The sequence below is a fragment of the Dryas octopetala genome, chromosome 6 (assembly GCF_963921425.1).
Source record: "Dryas octopetala chromosome 6, drDryOcto1.1, whole genome shotgun sequence".
NCBI lineage: Eukaryota > Viridiplantae > Streptophyta > Magnoliopsida > Rosales > Rosaceae > Dryas > Dryas octopetala.
Genome location: NC_141371.1, coordinates 8,850,606 through 8,868,841, shown reverse-complemented (window position 1 = coordinate 8,868,841; position 18,236 = coordinate 8,850,606). Strand labels below are relative to the sequence as shown.

General features: G+C 36.1%; 4 protein-coding genes across 4 annotated transcripts; 2 read left to right on the top strand and 2 right to left on the bottom strand.

The window, feature by feature from the left end:
• On the top strand, nt 1–4,142 carry LOC147282063 (putative RNA-dependent RNA polymerase 1). Its single transcript, XM_086246702.1, has 4 exons — nt 1–642; nt 977–2,790; nt 2,896–3,046; nt 3,155–4,142. The coding sequence occupies exons 1-4, from the start codon at nt 1–3 to the stop codon at nt 3,983–3,985; spliced, it is 3,438 nt and encodes a 1,145-aa protein (XP_086102828.1). The 3' UTR covers nt 3,986–4,142.
• A 663-nt stretch (nt 4,143–4,805) lies between these two features.
• Nucleotides 4,806–7,155, bottom strand: LOC147282062 (uncharacterized). Its single transcript, XM_086248167.1, has 3 exons — nt 5,713–7,155; nt 5,208–5,393; nt 4,806–5,066 (listed from the first exon to the last, which is right to left on the bottom strand). Exons 1-3 carry the CDS (start codon nt 7,153–7,155, stop codon nt 4,806–4,808), a joined length of 1,890 nt encoding a protein of 629 aa, XP_086104293.1.
• Nucleotides 7,156–11,723: 4,568 nt separating this feature from the next.
• LOC147282061 (F-box/LRR-repeat protein At3g58900-like) lies at nt 11,724–13,503 on the bottom strand. Its single transcript, XM_086248166.1, has 3 exons — nt 12,403–13,503; nt 12,130–12,273; nt 11,724–11,972 (listed from the first exon to the last, which is right to left on the bottom strand). Exons 1-3 carry the CDS (start codon nt 13,501–13,503, stop codon nt 11,724–11,726), a joined length of 1,494 nt encoding a protein of 497 aa, XP_086104292.1.
• A 1,669-nt stretch (nt 13,504–15,172) lies between these two features.
• On the top strand, nt 15,173–17,290 carry LOC147282060 (replication protein A 14 kDa subunit B-like). The gene is made up of 3 exons (XM_086248820.1): nt 15,173–15,285; nt 16,054–16,312; nt 16,952–17,290. Exons 2-3 carry the CDS (start codon nt 16,057–16,059, stop codon nt 17,014–17,016), a joined length of 321 nt encoding a protein of 106 aa, XP_086104946.1. The 5' UTR covers nt 15,173–15,285; nt 16,054–16,056; the 3' UTR covers nt 17,017–17,290.
• Nucleotides 17,291–18,236: the final 946 nt, after the last annotated feature.

Genomic DNA, 18,236 nt, shown 5'->3' with positions numbered 1-18,236 from the left:
ATGTACTTTTATTTTTTTAGTTTTATTGCTTTCCTGATGTGGCTTCTGGGATTGTTTCCTGCCCTGGGCCTTTTGTTCCTTTTGCTTCCCATTTTGGGCTTAAGGAAAGTAGTATTCAGACCAAAAAAGACAATTTGGCTGTCTGGATTCCCCTGTGTTGTGTCTCCAGAAGCCGTGAAAGAAGTTCTGGAGGCACATACTGGAAAAAGAACTGTTTCTTCTGTGAAGTTTCTTCCTCCCAAAGATGGACAATCAAGAGCGTCTGCCAAAGTTCATTTCAGAAGTGCAGAATCTGCTGAAATGATAATACAATTAGCCGAAGATCGAAGCCTGTGGTACGGGGAGTCTTATCTGAAAGCTCGAGAATGGAAGCTTGACATCAAACCCAGCTCAAAAAGGTCTGAACCTCATAGCACGGAGCTTGCAAAACTGCACTTTGGGTGCCAGGTTTCCAAGGAAAAGTTTTCTGTGCTTTGGACAACATCGGATGTTTTTGTGAAGTTTGGGATGGAATTTCAAAACATCTCCTTGTTTTTCTCTCATGATTCTGTTGAGTACAAGCTTGAGGTCTCCTCTGATATTATTTTCCGGATTGAGCTACATTGTCCACGTGGTCGACTATCAAAGTTTCTTCTCATCAAGGTTTGCAGTTAAATTAAAATGATTACCATTTGTGCATGTATTTCTTTATTATAATTACACATTGTAGTGAGTATATCCCACGTTGGGAATGTAAAATCTTATTTTATAATATATAATATTCTGAGCCTCTCAATAAATTATATTTCGTATCTTGTCATAAAATATATGATATTATAATAACTTCAAAATTTAGCTAGTCATCAAGTTAATTGCTTTGACATATAGAATTTCTAGTCTGTTGATAGAACACTTGCTATACTAGTATGTCTGTATGTGTGGCACTCGGGAGAAAATAGTTAACATTTATCTTTTTTTTTTTTTTTTCTTTTGCTAGTTACGTGGTGGCCCTCGGATTTATACAAAAGGCAGGGAAGCTTCTGACAAGAACTGGGTTCGAGAAGTTGACTTCACTCCATCATGCTGCATTGGGCAATCCTCTGCTTTTTGTTTGGAGCTTTCAGATTTCACTCCAAACCTGCGCAATAGTTTTGCTCATTACAAAGAAGATGAAGGAGAGTTCATTGTGGAGAGAGGTAACGCTTTCTCCTGTAATTCAGATCTTGTTCCACTTGTGAGTCCACCCCCAGGCATTAATTTGCCGTACACAATCCTCTTTAAGATAAATTCATTGGTTCAACATGGATGTGTTCCTGGGCAAGCACTTGGTGTCAAATTTTATAAGTTAGTTGATCCTAGTAGAATAAGAATTGAATACATAGAGTGTGCCCTGGACAAACTATTTCACTTAAAAGAGTGCTGCTATGAACCTGTGAGGTGGCTTAGAGAGCAGTACAAAAATTACATGGCAGGTGACCGAATCCCTCAGTCACCTGCTATTTCTTTAGATGAAGGGTTTGTGTATGTACACAGGGTCCAAATAACACCATCCAAAGTATACTTCTGTGGCCCAGAGGTAAATCTTTCCAATGGCGTTTTACGAAATTATTCCCAAGATATTGAGAACTTTCTTCGTGTATCTTTCGTCGATGAGGATTTGGGCAAGATGTTTTCTGTAGATTTGTGTCCACATACAACGGAGGAGGAAAGGAGAACTAGAGTTTATGAAAGAATACTTTCTACTCTAAGAAATGGCATAGTCATTGGTGACAAGAAGTTTGAGTTTCTTGCCTTTTCTTCGAGTCAATTACGAGAACATTCTGTGTGGATGTTTGCATCAAGGAGTGAGCTTACTGCTCAAGACATCAGAAACTGGATGGGTGATTTTTCTCCCATTAGAAATGTGGCAAAATATGCTGCCAGGCTGGGTCAATCTTTCAGCTCCTCCAGGGAAACTTTTACTGTTGGTTGTGATGAAATTGAATTCCTCGATGATGTGGAGATAGAAAGAGGTGGAACCAAATATTGTTTCTCTGATGGAATTGGGAAGATATCTGCTGAATTTGCTGAAAGAGTGGCAAGAAAGTGTGGGAGAAGTTCTACTCCATCCGCCTTTCAAATTCGATATGGTGGCTACAAAGGTGTTGTGGCAGTTGATCCAACATCGTCAAAAACCTTGTCGCTGAGAAATAGCATGCGCAAGTTCAAATCTCAAAACACAAAGTTAGATGTTCTGGCATGGAGCAGGTACCAGCCTTGTTTCCTGAATCGTCAATTGATTACTCTTTTGTCCACCCTCGGAGTTCAAGATCGTGTTTTTGAGAAAAAGCAAGACAAAGCTATGGATCAGTTGGGTGATATTCTAACTGATCCATTAAAAGCACAGCAAGCACTGGAATTGATGTTTCAAGGAGAGGTGACAAGCATTTTAAAGGAAATGCTTATGTGTGGTTATAAGCCAGATGCAGAACCATTTTTGTCATTGATGCTTCAAGCTTTCTGTGCATCAAAATTTGTGGAGCTGCGGAGCAGAACAAGGATTTTTGTTCCAAATGGAAGATCCTTGATGGGATGTCTTGACGAAACCAGGACGCTGGAATATGGCCAGGTGTTTGTGCAATGTTCTCACCATGCTATTTTCAGTGGCGGCGGTGCTACTTCAAGCCAAGACAATTTTGTTGTTGAGGGGAAAGTAATGGTTGCTAAAAACCCCTGCTTACACCCAGGAGATGTACGTGTTCTAAAGGCTGTCAATGTGCCGGCTTTGCAGCACATGGTGGATTGTGTTGTTTTTCCTCAAAAAGGAAAGAGGTACACAACTTTCAGATTTGTACTGCATTTTAGTGTTTCTTTGTTTGACATTAGTTAATTTGTTGCTTTGAACTATTTACTGACTATGCTTTTTCATTGAATTAGACCACATCCTAATGAATGCTCAGGAAATGATTTGGATGGAGATGTTTACTTTGTTAGTTGGGACCCTGATCTGATTCCTCCTAGGCAAGTTAATCCCATGGATTATACTCCAGCACCAACTATGCAATTGGACCATGATGTTACAATGGAGGTATTTAACTATATATTACTCGATTTAATTATCAAGTAGAATTATCTCAAGCTTATTCATAACATGGTTGATAACTTGGTATTCTGTTTTGCTGGGTTACTCTTGCAGGAAGTTGAGGAGTCTTTTACCAAATACATAGTCGATGACAACTTGGGGATCATTTCAAATGCACATCTTGTGTTTGCAGACAGAGAGCCACAGAAGGCTAATAGTGCTCCATGCATTAAGCTCGCCAAGCTCCACTCCGACGCTGTTGACTCTCCCAAAACTGGTGTGGTAGTGAAATTGCCACCCGAGCTACGGGTCAAAACGTACCCAGATTTCATGGAAAAGCTTGACATGCCCAGCTATGAGTCCAAACGTGTAATTGGGAAGCTTTTTCGAAAGGTGAAAGATGTATCGAATTTAATCTCTCCTAAATTTAAGTCATTCACTAGGGAAGTTGCTAGCATGTGTTATGACCCTGACATGGAAGTAGATGGCTTTGAAAATTACATCAATGAGGCCATGAATTACAAAAGTGAGTATGACTACAAGTTGGGAAACTTGATGGAATATTACGGCTTCAAAACTGAAGCCGAAATTCTAAGTGGGAATGTCACTCAAATATCAAAGTTTTTCAATAAGAGAAAGGACTTGGACTTGATCAATTATGCAGTGAGGTCATTGAAAAAGGAAGCGAGGACCTGGTTTAATGAGAAGCAGCTGCTGAGAAGTGAGTCAAGTGAAAATGATGACGATGTGTATGCAGCAGCTGCAGCAAAAGCGTCAGCTTGGTACCATGTTACTTATCATCCAAGGTACTGGGGTCGCTACAATGAGGGAATGGAAAGAGACCATTTCCTAAGCTTTCCATGGTGTGTGTTTGACAAGCTCATCCAGATCAAGATGGACAAAACAAGTATAAAAAATTCCTTACTTAAGTCTTTGACAAAGTAAGCATGATCAAGTGGTTGTTTGAAAATTGAAAGATGTTCTTAATTAGCTTTTGTGTCAATGTGCTTTTCCTTTTAAATTAAATATATGAATGTCATGATCTCATGATTTGTAAAATGTTTTATGTAAGCAATTGAATTTCTATGTATATCAGCAGAAACTTGTGGTTCAAAAAGTGTGTAGATACCTTGTAGATCTTATAGACCTAAGTATTTGTCCTAACTTGTGATATATAAAACTCTTGGCATCTCTCTTCCGGAAGAGTGCTCAACCGTCTATTCTACAAGCTCCTAGAGGTTGACAACTTGCAGTTGCCAATTAATAACTTGTGCTTGTGCTCCTCCATCATACTATTACTTGGTTTCTCTTTGTTTTTGAAAGAAAAACTGATAGTTAGCTATTGTAAAACTCTGTAATATGTCCCAAGTAATCTCCAAGTAAAACTCTGTACGTAATATGTCCCACCTTTTGCAGTGGTTTGGGAAAGGCTGACGGGTTCACCAACAGTTGCTCCACTAACTTTTTAGAATTTACAATAAATTAGCTTTGTTCCACCAAGGAAACCAAATTTGAGCATTCCAATCAATGAGAAATTAATTTTCCAATGCAGAACCACCAAAATCTTTGAGAAAACACATGTCGATCAATTACTCCCCACCATCGAATCCAAAACCCAATTAAGCATACTCAACTTTTTTGTTTTTTCGCTTATTACACTTGACAAAATTGAATCGATCATTTACCAAACACAATAATATAGCTCTACAGACAAAGATAGTGTTGTCCCATTCAACAATAAAAAACTAAGACATATCAAGATCAATTAGTGTTCCCATCTTTCTCGAAAAACAACTTTGTCCATGGAACTCTTCGCGCTTAATACAGTAAATATTAATACAGTTGACTGTCTTGGTGAACAAAATATGACCATTTTCTTCAAATTTTCAGCATGTTCGAGCAAATACAATACTAACTCCAATTCATTACGCACAGCCGCATTGGAAATCTCTATTGTGACCTCCTCAAGCCGATGAATAAAAGCCAGGTTTTGAGATTTCCAGTATCTTCTATCAAATCCGGATACCTAATAAGGTAAAAAGCAAATCAATTGAAAATTTTAAAAAAGATGAAAATGATTTGCCAAAATGAATGACAACACTTTTTGACCATGATCAACATCCTCCTAGTTAAGAAACTTCACATGGCTAAATGTGCTCTTACTTACATTAGGTGGAGGGTTGAAGCCTAGGTCTTTGCGAGTCTTTACATGCAAAGAATTCAGATTAGGCATTCCCCTAAGAAGATGTACCATTGGCGGGACAAGGTCATCTTCCAATCTCGAAATACCCATACAAAAGTACCAAATATTATCTAATGGTGGTGTTGGCAAGGAGCCTTCCCCAAACAAAGCCTGCAAATTATGAAGGCAAAATCATAAGTAGGAAAGGCATGAGAACCCATATATAGCATATGACAAGAAGCAGTAATGTACTTGAATTATTGATTGTGATCCAATTGATATGGCTTTCAAACGAAACTTGCACAAAAATATAAGACAATTTTTAAAATTTGAGAAACAAAAGTTAGCTATTCCTAGTATTGCCATATATGTTGTAGCCACATAACGAAGATATGTTCCTTGTAATACCCTTTAAAAAGATTTATGGAGTGATATATTCTAAATACATATTGCAAAAAGAGAATTACTGTATTAAGGGTAATCTCTTTACCTTCACAGTCATTCCGTTTAAAGTAAGAAATTTCACTCTGGGCATGCTGCAAAGAACCTCAAATACTTTGTCAAAATAATGTTTCCTTGGGTACACAAGAATCTCAGCTTTTTCTAAACAGATTAAGTTCCCAAAGTCGCGGAGATTGATCATAATATCCCCTATCCATTTCAAATATTTAAGATTTGGAGCAAAAATGTTTAACAAATCTCTGCCAGGTGAAGTATGACCCTCTATATGTAAATCTTCAAGTTTTTCACCTGAGATGGTGAGATGGCGGTCATTGACAAGTTGAGGCCCACAACCATTGATATGTACATAACGAAATGATTCCAAAGATGAGCTTTCAATGCTAAAATCTGTTATCCCAAAAATATGTTGAAGCCATACTTGTTTCAAGCTTTTGCCAGAACATGAGAATGATTTGCAAAACCCCTCATCCATAGTAACATTTCTCAACTTAAAGTACTGGAGATTAGTAGAACAAGCAAATGAGGGCGCACTAATAATACCCCCACTCCATTCAAAATATTTCAGATTTGGAGCAAAAACAATGTGTAACAAATCTGTGACAGTTGAAGTATAATTATAACCCCGATATTCTACATGTAAATCTTCAAGCTTTTCACCTGAGATGTTGAGATGGCAGGGGTCAATGACACGGGGATTAGAATACCTCCCGACAGACGACACAAAATGAAATGATTCCAAAGATGAGCTTTCAATGCTGATATTTGTTTTCCAATGAACACTTTGAAGCCTTAATTCCCTCAAGCATTTGCAGGAACAGGAGATTGATTTGCAAAACCACTCATCTATAGTAACTTGAACCAACTCCAAGCATCGGAGATTACTGGAACAGGCAAATGAGGGAGCCACTTTCCTTCTGGAACCGGCAAATGAGGGAGCCACTTTCCTTCTCCTCAAGGCCACCCTTAGAGACCTCAAAGACTGACAGAGAAAGATGCAAGATGGCAATGTTAATGTTTCTGTCCCTTTATCATATGTATTGAACTCTTCAGGACCTGCATAGAGATCTAGATCAAGCTCTTCAACATTACACCTTACTGCATAATGGATCCACGAGACAAGTCGAAATTTCTGCACAATACTGCGGTTTGTAGTTTCACACACAGAGTCCCACACTACGCGAAAGCGCTGTATCTTATTATCCCCACGTTGAATCAAGAACCTATCAAAGCAACTCAACATCTCCAATTGCTTCCACGGCTCGTAAGGCATAAAGGGAATGCCATCAAAATTCAATGATGGAGTTGATAGATACAACTCTCTGCATCTCTTGGACACGCAGCCCACTTGAGCAAGGTCGCGAAATGTGAGGAATGAAAGAATGTGATGACCAAGTTCTTCCGGAAGAGTGCTCAACCTGTCTAGAGGTTGACGACTTGCAGTTGCCAATAACTTGTGCTTGTGCTCCTCCATCATACTATTACTTGGTTTCTCTTTGTTTTTGAAACAGCACCTTATTACAACTACAAGGAAGGATCAAGGACAATGTTGAAAGCAAAATTATGAAACATGTGACCCCAACAGCACCAAGCCTACGAATCTCTAATCTTCGAATATAATTGTGTCAATTTTAGGAGACAACAAAAATTAGCAATAGAGGGGATTACCCAAAATTCAATTTATATGCCTCTGTTCTCAAAATTTGAGAATATCTTAAAAACCTGCTGAGAAACAACCATTAAGAGAAAAGATAGAAAGCGTGGGTGTTGGTGTGTGTGAGAAATTATTTTGAGAATAATTAAATTTCGCAGCGGAAGAAAAATAAAAATCGAATTCCTTAGTAGTTTACCTTTGTCGCATGATCAGAGTGCAAGCTAGGTGGAGATTAAAATCTACTACTCATGTCAGAGGGGAGATTAAAATCCCGGATCACCGTAAGAGGTCGGCGCTTATTAGGTTATTGCGCTTATTGGAGTTTTTTAATTAATTTACAATTAATTGGTTTTTGGCGCAACTTTTTAATAGTCCAATTAAGTTTTGGACTTTGGAGTGTCATTATATTAGAAACTTATTATTAAATATCAAATTATAATAATTTTTTTAAAAAATAAATTACTAAAAAGTTCATTTTTAGAGTTTTTTTGTACAAAAATACATACCTAAAAAATGAATGATAAATAGACCCACTTTGTATAAATAAAATTCATATTTTTATACAAATAAGTCCATATTATACTTTTTTTTATAGATTCTTTTTAAATTAAGAAAATTGACACAATAACAATGATTGCTACTTTTAATAGAGTATTTTTTTCAATTTAAATAATTAATATCTCATAGTAACAATAATTGCTACTGTTAAACAATAATATTTAATAGAGTATTTTTAAAATTTAAATAATTACTGTCTCATAGTAGCAATATTGCTACTTCCAACAATGACAATTAATTCTAATAAACTTTTTCTTCCATGTATTATAGCCCTATATTTCTTTTTGCAGCACAATAGTTGTCTGATTAGTAAGAATAAAGTGCGTTCGCACTGTGCTTAAGCTCTGGCCTTTGCTCCCTTCACCTCCTCTCTGTTAATCTCTCTCTTTTTTCTTTCAAAACTCATTCATTTCAGGCATTTCTTTAAGTTTCTTTGCTTTAGCTTTTAGTTGTAGTTAAGTTTCTTCTTCTTCATCTTCTTCTCCCAAACCCGATTCCAAGCCCCCCCCAACCCGATTTGATGGGGAAACCATATGGTGGCTTTTACAGTAGGCAGAACCGTCGATAATTTCGGCCACCGGGACCGGTACGATACCGGCATCGGCTAGGGGCTCTGTTTCACAGCAGGGCACTTCTCTGTCAGTTGGATTGCACCAAAATATTGATTAATTGGGGGGGGGTCCAGTATTGGGGGGGCCTAGGGAGTAGGACCAGTTGGGCTATGGTTGGTTGACAAATTATTATTTTTCAATGCATTAAAATACATAACATCATCAAGTGAATTAAGCTTAATGACTAAAGTGAGATATAATTTCAAAAGACATTGACCTGAAAAGAAAATTTACATTAACTATTATAGAATATTGAAATATTTTATTAATTTAAATGTAATTTGCTAAAAGATAAACCGACTGCATATTAAATACCTAAAATATACACAACATCCAGTTCATATAAAATCTAGTTAATACCTAAAATAGCTTCCCACAACATTGCTAAATTATACCATACAAATAATATGCAATCCTCAATGCATACCCATTGACAAATCCCAATTAAGGGCAATTCCAATATATTTTTAATACATCTGAAGATGATCACCACTGTGATCGATGAACCTAGCTATACAAGCATCCATAGTGTTAAAATCCTTAATAGTAGCACAAAATATTAATAATCTTCCCTTTGGGATCCAAATACCAATTCTCAGCAAAACAGATAGTTGTCCAGCCACTTCGATCTTCGATCGGCCCATATGCCATCAAAGTCAAGCCAAAACACCTTACTATATATTATCTAAATATCTAATCATACTAATATATATTAGAAGTACGTTCACTTCAGAAAACAAAATACGTACTAATTAACCAGTCAAAGGATTCAGAATGTGGATGGACTCGAAGGCAGGCCGGTACATAGCAATCCTTAGTTGACATCACATTAAGCTCCATATGTATTGTGCTTGTTTGACATGTTAGTTTTACCGCTTGCTTTAGAAGTGTGAGGAAGTCAGTTGGCTACATAAATTAATTCAAGTGGCCGGGATATCTCCTGCAGGCGCTAGCTGCAAGGATCTGACCAATTGGATTTGATATGATTAATGCAATACCACAAGAGCACAATAAAAAAGTAATAACTCGTTGGACATCTATAAATCACACTGAAACTAGTCGATCTACACTTACCAGGATATCTACATATGTGTATGGAAGATTACCATACACAGTTATAATGCTGTTCCTAATGCCTTGCTTCATTTATATATATATATATATATATATGTGTGTGTTGAAAGCATAATGCAAACAGTAATACTTGAGCATTTGTACAAATCCAGACATCTATAATATTATATGACCAATCTAACATCTTTTGGACAAATGAAAATGTGAAATGAAAGACTAGTCATATAGTAGAAAAAAGGTCCATGCATTTTGATTGAAGACATATTCGATCAATAATCTTTGATAAGAATATTTTGTTTTAGATGTATCTTGCCATGTCCGATTAATGTTGCAGTCATGGTGCCACTAGCCAAAGTCATGCACATATTATTACTAATTAATGTATAAAATACTTCACATACTAACGTAGCACTTTAAAATGATGAAAAATAAACAAAACATGCATACAAATCAGCTAATTGTTCGAAATAGAAGCAAAAAGACTTGTTTTTTTTAATGTAACACATACGCATGTTTGAAAATCCTAAACTCTATACATGCAAAACAAAGCAGCCAATTAACTCACCCATTGATATCTTTTTTCGGCAAAGGTTGTGATTCCTGTTGTGTGACACAACTTCAGCTATTTACGGTTAGTCTTGTTGGTAGTTGAGTGTTTCTAGCTAGTTTATTTGAACAAGTAATACCTTAAGGTTAGTATTAGATCGAACACATTGAAATATAATATAACTCAATTTACTAGTTTGCAAACCATTAATTGAATAGTAATTACCTTGTCATCCCCGTCCCACCATGCCACTAACTTATGCCATTGGTGCTTGTTTACGCGATCATCATCACATGTAAACCTCTCATCCATATCAACATATGGATCATACTATTCTTCTTCAGTTTAGACTTCCATGCCTTTCGACAATCATTCAATTTGTCCTTCACCACCTTTGATTTTGTCTTGCAATTCCAGTGTCTTAGGATCCGACCAATTGATCTATTGCTTTCTACATAATAAAAATATGCAATACTAAAAGAATATAGCACTAATTTAAGTCATACATGTTCTCATAAGCACATAACAGATAAATTAGACATCCTGTTACGTTTATAACCCTCCAAATTGGTTACAACACTCTTTACATGGACACTAAACAGTACTTTCAAATTCACAGATTTCTAAGGCATGGTTAATGAAAGAACGCAATCGAGCCTTGTATTCATCACTTAGCCGGTCAAGAAACACTCAATCTTTATTCATAGTGCCAAAGAGCAACACAACTACGTACCCTTCAATGATAATTAACATAATATTAAGTTCAATAGTCCCAAAGTGATGCTTAATATTAATAGCAAAAAATAAATAAATAAAGGCAAGATTCGAATGTACCAATATTAACTTTTAACAATCTAATATCTGTGTGCAACAATACCCAATTCATACATAGGCATTGTGGTTTTTTGACCACATATTTCATTTTTTAAAACTAGAAAAGAGACTAAATGATGAGTACTGACATTATCAGTACTGAAATTAATTAATCTCCAATTAGTAAGAACTCTGTAATATGTCCCAACTTTTGCAGTGGTTTGGAGAAGGCTGATGCATGGGTTCACCAACCAACTCACTTTCTAGAATTTTCAATAAATTAGCTTTGAACCTCCTATATATGAAACCAAACTTGAGCATTCCAATCCAAATTAAACCACCAAAATCTTTGAGAAAACACTTGTCAATTACCCTACACCATCAAAGCCAAAAACCAATTAAGCATCTTTCAATTATTACCAATTTGAGACCCCACTACTATAAAACTGATACATAACATGGGGTAAGGACTTTTTCATACCCAGTGTTTGAAAATTACATTAAGAAATTTGAATCAATATATGTACCAAACACAATTACTATAGATCTACAAACTGCACTATTGACAACGTTAACAATCAAAAACTAAGATACAGCTAGAGTAATGTTCTCCCATTCAACAATCAAAAACTAAGATATAGCAATATTAGTGTTCTCCCAATCTATATAAATGTAGTATCCATCAACATCAAGATAACGTTTCAACATTATAACATAAACAAATTTGTCTGTAAATATTGTACCAGCTAGCTGCTATCTTTTTCTTGGTCAACTGTTTTATGACATTATCTTTGTTGAAGGACAACTTTGCCAAAGGAACTCATCTTGCGTAATACGCTCCATAAAGCAATTGACTGTCCGAGAGAATAAAGTATGACCATTTTCTTTAGATGCTCAGCATGTTCGAGCAAATACAATGCTAACTCCAATTCATTATGCACAGCCTCATCGGAAAGCTCTATTGTGACCTCCTTAAGATGATGAATAAAAGGCAGGTTTTGAGATTTCCAATATATCCCATCAAACCGGGATACCTAAAAAAGTGACAGACAAACCAATTGAAAATATAAAAACGATCAAAATAATTTGCCAAATATATGAAGGATGCCATCGATCACATGGTAAAATGTGCTCTTAATTACTTACATTAGGTGGAGGGTCATAGCCGCATGGGGATTTGGACGTCCTTACATACAAAGTATTCAGATTAGGCATTCCCCTAAGAAGATGCACCATTGGCGGGACAAGGTCATCTTCCAAACTCCCAATATCCACACCAAAGTACCAAATACCATCTAATATTGGTGTTGGCATGGAGCCTTCCCTAAACAGAGCCTGCAATTTATGAAATGAAGGAAAAATCATAAGTAGGAAATATATTAACAATGAGAAGCCAAACACCCTATGATCGAGAATAAACAGTAATGTAGTTGAGAATTACAGTATGAAGGGTAGTTTCTTTACCTTCACAGTCAATCCGTTTAAAATAAGAGATTTCACCTTGGGCATGCTGCAAAGAACCTCAAATACTTTGTCATAATCTTCTTTCCATGGATACACATGAATCTCAGCTTTTTCTAAACACATTAATTTCTCAAAGTGACGGTATTTCATCCCAATATCCCCAATCCAATACAAATATTTAAGATTTGGAACAAAAATGTTCAACAAATCCCTGCCAGGTGAAGTATTATACCAATCTATATATAAATTTTCAAGTTTTTCACATGAGATGTTGAGATGGCAGTCAGTTTGATGGGGACGAGAACTATTGGCAGACACAAAACAAAATGATTCCAAAGATGAGCTTTCAATGCTCATATTTGTTATCCCACTCACACGTTCAAGACATAATTCTTTCATGCATTTGCAGGAACCTGAGATTGATTTGCAAAACCCCTCATCTATAGTACAATCTTTCAACTTCAAGCATTGGAGATTCGTACAACAAGCAAATGAGGGCGCTTTAAAAATGTTCCCTGCCAAGACCACCCTCAGAGACCTTAAAGATTGACAGACAAAGGTGCAAGATGGCAATGTTAATGTTGGTATCCCGTTATCATTTGTATTGAACTCTTCATCATCATCACCATCTGTATAGAACTCTTGAAAATGTGAATACAACTGTTCACCATCTTTATACAACTCAAGATCAAGCACTTCAACATTACACCTTACTGCATTCTTGATCCATGTGATAATTCGATAATTCTGCTCAATGAAGCGGTTTCTAGTCTTACCCACATAGACCCACTGAATACGAAAGCTCTGTATCTTATTATCCACACGTTGCATCAATAACCTATCAAAGTAATTCAACAACTTCAATCGCCTCCACTGCCACTTGTAACCCTCATAGTGCCTGACATCGAAATTCAATGATGGAGTTGATAGATAAAACTCTCTGCATCTCGTGGACGCACAGCCCACTTGAGCGAGGTCTCTAAGATCAAGGAATGAAAGAATGTGATGAACAATGTCGTCTGGAAGAGTACTCAACCTGTCAATTCTACTGTCGGTACAATCTCCTATTGCAGTTGCCAATAACTTATGCTTGTGCTCCATGCTACGTGCTTTCTTTTTGTTTTTGTAACACGTACCTTATTACACCTACAAGAATTAAGAACATTAAAACAAAATCTTGTACAGATATGGAATCAAAGCCTACAACCGTTTAATCTCGATTCGTTTTTTCTTACTCTGGATATGATTCTTCTCATTTTTTGTTTGAGGGATTTTTAGGAGACAACAAAAATTTTGCAATAAACGATCTTACACTCTTACATACTACTAGTTAAATCAAACTCAAGGTTAAAGCTAAATTTTTTTCAAAAAGAAAAAAAAAATAGATGTTAACTAATAACCCTTAAAGGGTTAAGGCTATCCTTTTGATTAACAGACCCAGAAATTATACAGATTGGAGAGAGGAAATTAAAGCTCTGTCAAACTTTGCAGCTTTCTCCGTCGACAATGGAATTCCAAATTACCAATCAGAAGTTGTAAAACAAAATAATTTATGAAAAAATAAAAGAATATAAAAGAACGTAAACGTAAGCTATCTAGTGTACTGTGTAGTAGTAGAGGGGCTTACCCAAAAATTCATTCGACTCGCAATGCGTGTGTGGCCTTGTGCGGCTCTCTCCTCCTTTTGTAGGAATATCAAAGACGTGCCAAAAATGGGCCCCACGTCATTTCTTCTCAATTCTGACCGAGTTCTCTTTGATGTGTTTTTGTTTTCTCTTGTATAATATGCATGGAACCCAACATTATCATCCTGGGCCTCAGGGCCCACAACTTCTTATTCTTTTCTTCTGTACCTTTCTAGCCTTCAAAACTTCTTGGGATCATGTTTGTTTTGAGACCAAACTTCTCACAATCATGTTTATAAAACGAAGGGATGATTTTGGTGCTTCATGCTTTCCCAAAATTAAAAATTAAAAAATTACAGTACTTATCATGTAATTCACTCTCGGCTAACAAAAATAAAAAATCATGTAATCCACTCTCCACTCAACTTTTTGTCTCAACTATAACAACTATGCATAGTTAAAAACCCAATTGACACGCAATTTTGCCTAATTTGATGGAAAAGCCGACCAAAAAGTTCACTTGCATTAGATAATCATGATGGCGGCCTAGTGATATCTTACAAAGTAGCCAACATGAAATATTGATGTTTACATTTTTAACAATTTTGACATTCTTCAACCCAATTAAGCCCTTGTCATGCGTTTAGATGAAGAAATTTGATAGTACTACATAATTTCATAATGACAAAATATTAAGTCATAACTTCATACTTCTATTCCAATCAATTCAAGAACAAGAGAAATAACTAATGCCTTGTTCCAGTATTTCGATGGTGATGGTAGCGACAATAGCGCTGGAAGCAATGGCGGTGATTACTGTAGCAAGGGTGATAGTGGTAGTGGCTGCAACGAGAATGCTAGAGTTTAGAGATAGTGGTAGTGGAGGTGACAACGCTGACGGTGGTGATGATAGTGGCAGATGTGTTTCTTTTATTTAAATCTCATTTGTCTTAAAATTTTAAGAATAAAGTTGTAATTGATGTCTGATGACTTCAAAATTCCACACATGTAAAAATAATAATTATTTTTTTCTAAATTATTTTATTTTTCTTTTTTGTAACAAAAATTATTTTATTTTCCTTATTTAAGTCTACACGTGTGGGCGAGTGGCGATGCAACCGCTCCTATAAAAACCCTCGCAGAAACCCTCCCAATTTTCATTTTTACCGCCCTGCGAACCCGCCCTCTCTTTCTCTCTACATTTCGAAAACAACTTCTACTTTCGACTCAATCTCCGGCGATCTCTTCCGACCATCAAGTAAGTTTTCGAAACCCTAGTTTCTCGAACCTCGAAACGCACCGTTTGGCTGCTACCGGTAAACTGTCCAAAGACAAAGATACTGTCATTCCAATTTTGGTTTCTCAGCAGCCAAACGCAGCTACCGATTCCAATGTGCTTTTCTTTTAATTTTTTTTTCCAAACAAATATGCTTTCCAATGTGCCTTTATATTTCTGTTTCAAATATGTTTAGTAGTTAAGTCAGATCCAGATTTTAGTTTAAGTGCTCAATCCCTGCGTTCAGTTTGTTGTGCTTTGTAATGAACTTTGCTTGACCAGGTTGGTGATGTTCTTTATCGAGTAATGTTGTCAGACTAATTGGGTATCTTGATTAGCAAGATTCTGTTAAGTTTTCCATGGATACAATTTTGGATGCCTTCTGTTTCTCTAGATTATGATTTTCCCAGGATAATGTGCTTTTAAGAATTCACTAAATTAGAGTGACAAGATTAAGAATTTCAGAAAGCCTTTTGAAGTGTAGAAGTTTTTGAAATTGTGCACAAGAAATGCATTAATAGCATGTATGTAAATGGAGATAGTCTACAGCATGTTTGAAACATAGTTTTAACTATTTTTTAGCTTCCCCTATAATGGGTTTTCTTCTACCATATAATTAGAGAGGTATTTTTTCTTAATTATTTCTTTTGGCTAAACCTAAAATAGTTTGAGCTTGATAGCTTTCATTTATTATCAAGCAAACAGCTATAAAGAGCTTGTAAACAAGGTAGCTTTCTATGTGTTTTGCAGGACATGGATACATCGAATCCTGCAGTTTTTGTCAATGCAGAGCTGCTGCGGTTGTATGTTGGAAGGCGAGTTCGGGCAGTGATTCAAGTTGTGCGAACTGAGGCTGGAACTGTCATTGGAAAATCTACTGATGAAGGCCAGCTAGTTGTAAAGGGCTCCCCGCCAATTCCTCTTACAAAATTTGTTGAGGTCATCGGTATTGCTGACAGTGACAAATCCATCACTGCTAACGTATGGAACAACTTTGGTGACACAATTGGTATGTCTTTTCCTCCCCTCCTTTCCATTCCTACCTAATGATGCTTGTTTACAGTGCTTATGTAATTATTAATGTATAAAGTTTGTTATGCTTGTGATTGGGTGAAGCTGAACCTATAGAATGGCTTCAGCTTCTCGTTTTTCTCTTAAGTATCAAAAGTTTCCTGGCAACAGTTTATTTTAACGTCTAATGAGTAATGATGCTTTCAGGATCCCTAAGATACATTTTCTGTCAATTAACTGTTAAAAAAAACTATGAAGCTTAAAATTGTATCAACATAACACTTAAAAGTAAACTACTTTAAATCATGGAGTATGCCAGTTCTTCAAACTGGTTATTTTGCATGAAACTTCTATGTAATGCACATGGTAGTTTAGTATCCCAAAAGCTGTTTTCAAATTCATGTGTTTATTAGAAACCACTAAAAACTATATTCAGAAGTAGCTAAATCATAGAGGAATGTGAAATGTAACCCTTTTTTTGGTTTTTGTGTGTGATGTTCCCTTCACATATCTTGTAGTGTGTTAGTGTTCAACTTGTTTCTTTTTGATAGTGCTGTTAGTGCTTAGTCATTGAGCTATCTGTACATACTCTTTTGCCTGTTCCGATAGACTTTTGTTTTCTCTTCCCTGGTGGCAGATACACATACTTACAATCAGCTCTGTCAGCTCGCAAATGGGGAGTTTAAGCACCTGTTCATCTGAGTTCCAACAAGCTTGCATTGTAAACTGGAAAGTGCTTCCAAGTTACAACCTAATGGTCATGGGATTCTGAAGACGGAGGGGATAATAGTTAATGGAGTTGGTCATATAGTTTTAATTCTGTCTTTGTCAATTTCTTGAATTGATAGCTGTGAAGTGATGAAAATCTTGACTAATCGACGTTTTTGTGATTGAACCTAAGGTCTATTTTACCAGAGTCCTTGAACCTACGCGTAATCCATCATCCACCAGATTGCTGTGTTGAATTTTTGTTTCATGTTTTGCAGACTCAATATTTTTTCTCTTAATTACTGCTTGACTTCATTTTCGGCGATGCCTCAAAATGCAAATTGCCTAATCTACTGCAAAAATTGGGAGCTGGGTTGTGCAATAAATCGAGCTCTTGTTTTTTAGGAAGGGCACCTAAGTAATGTTCAATTGGTCATTAGCTATTTAGCTGTGTCTTCTGTCATTTCCATCTTTGACAACTTTTGATGGAAAAGAATTCAGTCGTGTTAGACTTTTGTGCCATATATGTTTCTGTTCAAAGGTTCAAAGGTTCTAAGGCTTGTAATGTTCTGCAGAAACTACAATGCTTTAAGTTTCTTATGGCTTTTTTGAAGGTTTTAGACATGGAAATTTTACTATGGTTTTCTTATGGTCCATTGTAAATTTTGGGTTGTTCTTTTATTCCCCATTGCTATGTTGTAGAATGTCAGTTCATACCACACGATTTAGCTTTGTGGCTAGACCAATGAGGATTAAAAGAAGCTGATTTTCGTCATCACTTCTAATACAAATTCAAATTCAAACCACGTTTGTCACAATTATAAAGAATGAAAATGTATATTGTTTTCCTTTATCTTTGGAAAATTGGTGAGGATTTTCAACATATTCCATGAATATTGTTTTCCTTTATCTTTGGAAAATTTTAATTTCTAAATTAAGTTGTGTATTATAGTTTACAATATAGAAAATAACTTATTTATCCCTTCATGTGATACCACATGACATCTCTTCTCTCTCTCTCTTTCTCTCTCTCTCTCTCTCTCTCTCTCTCTCTCTCTCTCTCTCTTTTGTCTCTATCTCTTTCTTCAAGGGATGTCACATCACTACAATATGGAAGTATGTAAGTATTTTCCTACAATATAAGGGTTATACAATGTATTCTTGAGTTTTACTATGAACTCCTTAGAAACGACTTAAATTAGAAACAAAGAATT